At 41.0% G+C, this 8,682-nt stretch overlaps 1 protein-coding gene across 4 annotated transcripts in view; it reads right to left on the bottom strand.

The window, feature by feature from the left end:
• Positions 1-8,682, bottom strand: part of NKAIN2 (Na+/K+ transporting ATPase interacting 2) — an 805,068-nt gene that overhangs the window by 6,355 nt on the left and 790,031 nt on the right. For 3 of the 4 annotated variants that reach the window (XR_001360684.1, XR_313172.2, XR_001360685.1), the window contains exons 6-7: positions 1,633-1,714; positions 922-1,010 (exon numbers count right to left, since the gene is read on the bottom strand). Coding sequence is in view for 1 of the 4 variants with exons in the window: in XM_005858952.2 (XP_005859014.1) it covers positions 1,633-1,714 (82 nt within the window). In the remaining 3 variants the exon portion in view is untranslated. The remainder of the gene's footprint in view (positions 1-921; positions 1,011-1,632; positions 1,715-8,682) is intronic. The other variant, XM_005858952.2, reaches the window with a different exon arrangement.

The following is an 8,682-nucleotide window of genomic DNA, read 5'->3' as shown; positions in this document are numbered from 1 at the left end:
GGATTGTGAGAGGGATGTCTGACTGCCCGTTTAGGCCCAATCCCACTGGGGGATTCTTTTCAGAAGGGCTGCATTTGCACCCAGATTTGAGAGGGTGCAGGCTGGGCTGAGACACCCCCCCCCCATGCACGAATTTCATGCACTGGGTCTCTAGTAAATTATAAGCACGAATTTCATGCACTGGGTCTCTAGTAAATTATAAGCTTCAGGAGGATAGGCATCAATTCTTATTCATCATTACATTTTCCTAGCATCTTCAAGCATCATCTGCATATGATTGGGACTTAAAAGTTATTAAGGGTTGAGGAGAAGAGATATGTTTCAACAAAACCTTCCAAATCTGAGTAGATTTCCAGGTTTTGATTAGGAGCTTGGACTTTGCTTGGTATGTAACAGGAAGTCATTGATATTTTGTGGACTGGGGAGTGAAATGATCAGAGTGGTACTTTAGGAAGGTCAATTTAGAGGCCACAAGAATGACGGGATAGGGGTTCTAAAATAAGAACGAGAATGGAAAACTTAAGGCCATGAATGCTAGAATTAGGACAGTGTTGTGGGGATATAAAAGTGGAGATATGTGAAGTAATGTTTACAGAAGGAATGATTTGAATGACACATAGTATTGCCTGATATTTGAATTGATAGAGGCTTTTCTATCAGTTACCAGATCTTCCAGGGAACAACTACAAGGGACACAAAGAAAAATGGAGGCATGCTGCATAGATCATTCCCCTTTTAAAAAGAAGCTGAAAAGGTATGCATAAAGATTAATTTCTCCAGAGAAATACTCCAAAAACACACTTGTTATCCTACACACTAACGATATTAAAAGGTAAAATGATTCAATGGTGGAGGACAACGACAACAAACACATATCTTCAAAGAGAGAAGTTCACATTTCAAAATGAATTGGAATCTTACTTTCTATTTTGATCTTCGCTTGCAATTCAGCATATGAGTTGATGCTGATATATAGAATTTGTTATCAGTTGTTATCCAAGGGAATTTGCCTAAACACAGATATAAAAATCAGGCTCTGATCGTATATCTGCTCTCTGGAGTGCTAGAGTTAAGGGTCTGATAGGTTTCAGTGTTAATAGTCTGGCTTCATTTTCATTTTTCAAATCACAAAAATGATAAAGTATTGCTCAGTTTTTGATTTTTTAAACACTATATCTAACTAGAGTGATAACAACACTTATTATCTAACTGGGGGTGCTGGTAATAATTATACCAGGACAACCTGTGTAAATCTAGACTCTCCTGGGAAAACCAAAACATATGGTTTATATATAGTCACATATAACCACCTACAATGTTATGTGATTTTAAGTATATGCAACTTTTGTGTAATTCAAAAATTAGTATACGATTAGAGGTTTTTTTTAGCCATGTAGTTGATACTTATATAAGACTTAAGGTAACTTTAGATGTGGCATTTCTAAGTTAAATTTAAAAATAATTATGAAGAAAATGGTATCAGAGTTATCCAGTCAAACCGATATGAATAGGAGAGAAATGCTAAAGTATATAACTGAAGGAAAGTTGCATGCCATCTATTTTGTGCCACAGAAATTTCCTTCACCATCTTGTGGTACCCCAGATGAAAACCCACCCAAGTAAAGTACTTACATGTACATAGGCTGCAGTTGTAAATGAGATGTCTTCTGAGGCCCTTGATAGCCATAAGAATCAAAGCCACCTATGAAATCAACTGAAAAGGGACAATTGCCTTCATTAATTAACTTTTCAGAAGAGATCAACATCCATGATCAAGGTCTCACACCGATTCCTCAAATACACCTTTTAATAATCTAGTAAATCGAAAGTGACTAATCGCAGAGGGAAAAAAAAAGATAGTTTCCTCAAGGAAGTGGTTCCCCACTCACCTGTGAGATTCTATTATTGCTTTACAAGAATCTATTCACTTGGAAGAACTTAGGTACTCCTCTCAAGCTACCAAGATCTAATTTTTGTAACAAGACTCACTTGCATATTAAACATGCTGTAGGTGCCAGGGCTGTGTATCTCATTGGTTAGAGCATTGTCCTGATACACCAAGGTTGTGGGTTCGATCTCTGGTCAGGGCACAAAGAAGAAGCAGCCAATGAATGCATAAGTAAGTGTAACATCAAATCTCTCTCTCTCTCTCTCTCTCTCTCTCTCTCTCTCTCTCTCTTCAATACAAAATTGTAAAGATGCTATATGCCCTTTTATAGCGATTAGCTGCAACACATTACCCATGTAAAAAATAATGATGGCTCAAGTGCATGTACCTATCAGCAATTGCATCATAGTAATAATGCTGCATACTGTGGTTGTCAAGTATAAGGCTCTATGTTGGAGCTCATGAAAATGAACTTAACACGGCTGTCCCTGCCATCATGTGGTTTATAATCTGAAACAGATAATCACAAATAAAGATGAGGAGCAATGTCTAACCAAACATTCAAATGCAACAATACCTAGATATTTAAGGTATAATAAAATATAACAAGAGTTATTGCAGTAGATTATATTTTTCCAAAATGCCAAAAGCAATACCTCCTATTCCATATGTGCTTACAATGTGATCTTGACACACCTCCCATCCAGGGGTTTGGGGCTATGTCCCTCCCTCTGGAAGCTGGGTAGACCTTTCTGGCTGCTTTGACCAATAGGATATGCTACGAGTGACACTAGATCATAAAAATGTCATGCACTTCCTTCTTGCTCTTTTGGGATGCTCTCTCTTAGAACACGGTCACCATGTCCAAACTAGGAAATCGAAACTAGCCCACACGGAGAGACTGATGGAGAATCCAGGGATATGTATTTTGGCTGTGAAGCTAGCTGAGGTCCCAGCCAGTATTAACACCCAGACATGTGAGGAAAAATTGCCTCCAAATGATTGCAGCCCCCAGCTGTTGAGTCTGCCCAGTGTTGGAGTTTTCCCAGCTAAGATCCCTCATATTACAAACCTGAGACAAGCCATCCTCCGTGTGCTCTGTCTGAATTCTTAACCCATGGAATCCGTGAGCATAATAAATGATTGTTTTACACACTACGTTTTGGCAGCAATGGTAACTGGAACCATAAATACTAAGAGTATTGTGAAAACGTTTGCTTTTGTTTTCTCTTTTTCCATTCCTGGCTGTAGAAGTTGTGTGGTGGGAATAAAATGAAAACAACCAAAAGGATGACCAGATAGATGATAAGAAGGGGAAAGAAAGGGAAATACAGGCTGAATTAGGATGCCCTCGGATATTTATACTTCTAGTATCTTATTCTATTGGCTTAGTTTTAACTAATTTTGGTTCTCTTTATAATGTCTTAAGTGTTATGGGTAGAAAGTGGAGCAAGGCGTGAAGTAACATAAAATCTATGATTTCTATTTGTCTGTTTAGTGGGGAAATCTTTTTTGAAATTAGATTTTATTTTTTTGAGCAGTTTTAGGTTTACAGCAAAATTGAGCAGAAAGTACAGAGTTCATATATATCTCCTGTCCCCACAGACGTACAACCTCCCTATCAACCTCCCCCAGAGTGGAACGTTTGTTACAACTGATGAAGCTACATTGACCCATCATTGCCACCCAGAGTCCAGAGTTTACACTGGGGTTCACTCTTGGTGTTTTATAATCTACTAGTGGCCCGGTGCACGAAATTTGTGCTGGGGGGGGGTGTGGGGGGTCCCTCAGCCCAGCCTGCACCCTCTCCAATCGGGGACCCCTTAGGGGATGTCTGACTGGCAGCAGACAGACATCCCTCTTGAAATTTGGGACTGCTGGCTCCTAATCGCTCACCTGGCTGCCTGCATGATCAGTCCTAACTGCCTCTGCTTGCCTTCCTGATTGCCCCTGACTGCCCTCCCCTTCCAGCCTGCTCTCCCCTGCCAGCCTGATCACCCCCCCCAACTGCCTGCCTGATTTCGCCCCCAACTGCCCTCCCCTGCTGGCCTGATTGCCTCCAACTGCCCTCCCTGCCGGCCAGATCTCACCCCCAACTGCCCTCACCCGCCGGCCTGATCACCCCTAACTGTCTCTGTCTCAGCTCCCACCACCATGGCTTTGTCCGGAAGGAAGTTGGATGTCTGGAAGATGGCTGGTCGACCTGGTCTAATTAGCATATTACCCTTTTATTAGTATAGATTATGTAGGATAGGATTGCTTAAATGGGGGAAAAGCCTTTCTCATCAGGAGGAGATGCTCTTGGCAGACAAAAATACATAATCCCTATATCTGAACTGATAGCCGGCCATATGAACTATATTGCCAAACCGGTCACTAAAAAATTGAACTGCTTTCTTACACCTTACACCAAACAGCTGTTGTCCTTAAAACCCCTCCTCAGCCCCCACCATAGGTTCTGCCTTTGCAGTTCACCCAGATTAGGTTCTGACTGGTCGGTTTCTATGCCAGTCAGTGTCAAAAGCTCCACCTCCTAGACAGCCATTGGCTCCCATAGTTCACCCAGATTTGATTCTGATTGGTCGGTTTCTATGCCAGTCATAGGCCTATCTCTGGGCCTGATCAGAGAGGCAGGGCTGATCAGCAGCCTCCAGGGAGGCCTGGAGAGAAAGAGAGGTGCGGCTGCTGGCCAGACCCGGAGAGAAAGAAAGAGGCAAGGGCTGATCAACAGCTGCCACGGAGGCTATGGATCAGACCCTGCTTCTCTCTCCAGGCCTCTCTCCGGGCCTTATCTGCAGCCCCCTCAGCAGTCAGTGCTGGGTTGCCATGCCCGCAGAGGCAGCAGTCAGTGCTGGGTCGCCACGGCAACCCAGCACTGACTGCAGGACTGACTTCTGCTAGGTTGAGCTTTCAGTCGTTTTGGACATTATGGACCCTGGGTTTTTATATATTAGGATGGGTTTTGACAAATGTATAATGATATGAATCATACAGAACAGTTTTACTGCCCTAGAAATCCTCTGTGCTCTGCCTTCTTATCTCTGCCTCTCCCCTAGTCTCTAGCAACCACTGATCTTTTTTTTTAAATTTAAATTATTTATTGTTTAAAGTATTACATGTCTCCTTTTTCCCCCATTGACCTCTCCCAGGCCACTCCCACCTCCCAGCACATGCCCTTACCCCCCTACTATCTTTGTCCATTGATTATGCATATATGCATGCATATAAGTCCTTTGGTTGATCTCTTACCACCCCTGCCCCCACCTTCCCTCTGAGGTTTGAAAGTCTGTTAGATGCTTTTGTATTTCTGGGTCTATTTTTGTTCATCAGTTTATGTTGTTTATTATATCCACAAATGAGTGCGATCATGTGCAACCGCTGATCTTTTAACTGTCTACATTATCTTATAGAATGTCATGTAATTGGACTCATACAGAGTGTATACATTTCTGACAGGCTTCTTTCACTTAGTAATATGCATTTAAAGTGCCTCCATGTCTTTTTATGGTTTATATATAATTTCTTATTGTGAATTTTTTTTAAGGCAGAATTTCCCTTCTCATCAAAATTAAAATAGTATAATGAAAAAAACAGAGACCCTGATGTTGGAAGGATCACGGTTCAAATACTGCTTTGACCATTTGCCAGCTGTGTGACCTTAGACAAATCACTTAACAGCTCTTAAAGTAGGAATTATAATAATTACTTCATACAATTAGCTTGAGGATACAATAAGATAAGGAATATACAGTGCTGGGTGAGACATATGGTTTGGAAAAATAAAATTAAAAGTGCCTGAAAGAAATCAGGACTCATTCTAAGCCTATGCAGTGTAGGAGAAAGAAAGACAGAAATGATTTAATGTGGGACAACTATGGAGCTATACCAAGTATTTTATAGAAGATGAGTGAAAAGAGAATGAACATCTTTTGTTTTCTGAATTACCCACATTTGTACATTAGCTAATATAAGCAGAACCAGAAGAGCTAAATAACAATTTAATGGAAACTATATTTAAAGTTTGTATTTTGAGAAATTATTGTCGATGACTGGGGATTTGCTGCAGATGGAGCCCAAATCCTCTTTTATTTGGGTTCATTCTTGTGAACACTAAGACTGTACGTGAGGAATAGTTTGCTGAGGATTTTCACAGCATTAAAGTTTATCTTTTCTGAGGTTCCCTTTCAGTGGGACGGTCCTCAGCCTGGAGAAGAGAGTGGCTTAGAGTAGCTCAAGATCAGAGTAGACGTAAACAGTAGCGTCTCCTCCACTGGTATTGAGATCCAAGTCAAGCTCAGGTTAATGTGTTACTATTTTTAAATATTTCCTTAGGCCCTCCCGCCTCCCCTCAGGATTTCAGATGAATGGCAGAAAAAGGCAGATGGTAATTATCACCCAAAGATCATGGAGTAAACCAAGAGATAACCTGAAGAAACAAAGATAAATCTTCAAGTCCAGTGGATAGAATCTTGACCCAAAATGGGAGACAAAGCTTGAGTCCAGAGCAATGTACCTTCCTAAGACATGAGGAAAGGCTGCAGGGAAAATGAGGTATATCTAGCATGCATTGCAAATGGAGCTTGAGTTGTCTGGGGCTTACTCTTATTAGCCATGAAGAGAAAAGAAGATTTGAATGTAACCAGGATGGGTTTTTACCATTTCATTCATTGGGTAGGTGGATGGGCGTGTCAAATTTAAACCAGAATTAAAGGGCATATTTCCTGTACTTTATTTTATATACATGCCTGTGTTCACAGACAACGGAATGAGGTAAGGTTATTTCCCACATGCATTCATTCTGAGTAATTGTATGGATGTCTTCCTAAATATCTGAGGGAGACAAATAGGAATAAATGGGATCTAACTGACCCACTACCGTTAATCTTTTAATGATCAGAGTCCTCTATTGGTTGTAGATGTCTATCTTTGTTATTTATTCTCTAGTAACTTTTATCTGTTCTTTATAGAAAACTTACTCCTTCATCTTCTTCCAAACTCCAATCTAATATTCTCAGAATATTCTGATGTGAACCATGATCAAAACAAAAACCCACCTGTGCTGGATTTGCCAGTGATAGTTACAAATAAGTTTTGATTTTCTGTGATGTACCTTTAAGAGGTGATATAGCAAGCATCTTTCAAGGTTTATTCATTTCCTTTGTGTCTGATAACTCGTGCTGACATCATATAAACATTTAAGCAGTCCTTCCGCCCAGAAATTATTTATATTCCCAGTCCCATCTTGTGTACCTCTGATTACAGCAAAGTTTTTCAAAGTAAGGAGAGATGTTTTTCTTATAGCTACTTGGTGTATTGTCTGCTATTTCAATGCTTATTATAAAATGTGAAAGACAGAGGAATTATTGAAGGCCTGAATTAGAATTAGGAGGATGAGAAAAAAATATGACAATGAGTACAAGATAAATAGAGAAAGGGGTAGAAAACCTAGGACATGCCAAGGTTTTGAATATGAGGGAAGGGAAGCAAAAGGCAAGATTCAAAGTTGATTCTTAGAAATTAGTTGGCTAGAAGAATGTTGTTACCTTTACCAGAACAAAAAAGAATGTCAGGAATAAGTTGGTGTTTGGCTTAATTTGGAAATGTAGTATTTAATTTACAAGTGGCACATATAAATGGCAAGGACCAGGACATGCTTGGAAAAAGGGAAATGTAACTGAAATTGGTGCAAAGCAAATTGGGGACTTGCTGTCATTAATTTTTTTTTCAATTATTGATGACATTCAATATTTTATATTAGTTTCAGGTGATTCCTTGCTCCCCCCCAATAAATCATGAATTTATTTCTCCTCACTGGGCTTTATTTTGATTCACTGCAATATATCTTTACCTGACAAGTAGTAAATGTACTTGTCTATTTGTTGATTCCTCCACTATAATGTAACTGCATAAGATGGACAGTTTACTACTTTTCCTATAGCCCCAGGCCCCAGAACATAGATTGGCTCATGGAAGACCCTCGTATGCATTTACTGAATGAGCTGTAAAAAAAAAAGGCAATTAATTAGAGTATGGAAGATGCTGATAAAATTTCTAAGTGGGATTTGACTGAGGGCTTTTACCCTTTCCTTCATAAGGCCTTGAACAATAATAAAGAAAATGGGAGATCTAGAATGTGAGTTGATGCCTGAGTCCTGTGAGATTAAAGAAACTTTTTGGATACCAACAGGGAGAAGCCACCACTGCCATTTCTTTGGCCTAGAGGAGCAGAAGGAAAGAGGGGAGGATATATTTTAGCATCAAAATGACTAGGGTGAGAGAGTCATCTACACTAATAAAAGAGAAAGATGCAAATTAACCATCCCTCTGTCATTCCGCCACTCCGAAACACCCACAAGCCTGCCCACCAGGCCAATCAGGAGTGAGTATGCAAATTAACCCAACTAAGATGGCAGTGGCCACAGAGCTGGAGCAAGCAGGAGGCTTGGGTTTCCCCTGGTGATGGAGGACGCCAAGCTTCCCACCTGTCCTGGCCAGACATGGGCTTCGCTCAAGGTTACAAAGTTTCAATTATAGAAGACAAATAAATCCCAGATACCTGCTTCCAGCCTGCCCTGGCCTCAAGGAGGCGCTGAAAAAAAAAAAAAAAAAAAAAGGAGAGGCTGGGAGCTTGGGTCGCCGGGGGGCATGGCCAGCCTGAAAACGGCCATCAGCCCCTCACCCAGGCTGGCCAGGCACCCCAGCGGGACCCCCCCCCCACCCTGAAGGGGCTATGGGCAGCCTGAAAATGGCCCTCAGCCCCTCACCCAGGCTGGCCACACCCCCATGGGGTGAGG

Source organism: Myotis brandtii, unplaced genomic scaffold, assembly GCF_000412655.1.
Source record: "Myotis brandtii unplaced genomic scaffold, ASM41265v1 scaffold123, whole genome shotgun sequence".
Classification (NCBI taxonomy): Eukaryota; Metazoa; Chordata; class Mammalia; order Chiroptera; family Vespertilionidae; genus Myotis; species Myotis brandtii.
Note: the sequence above shows the minus strand (reverse complement) of the source record. Positions and strands in the feature narration are given on the sequence as shown.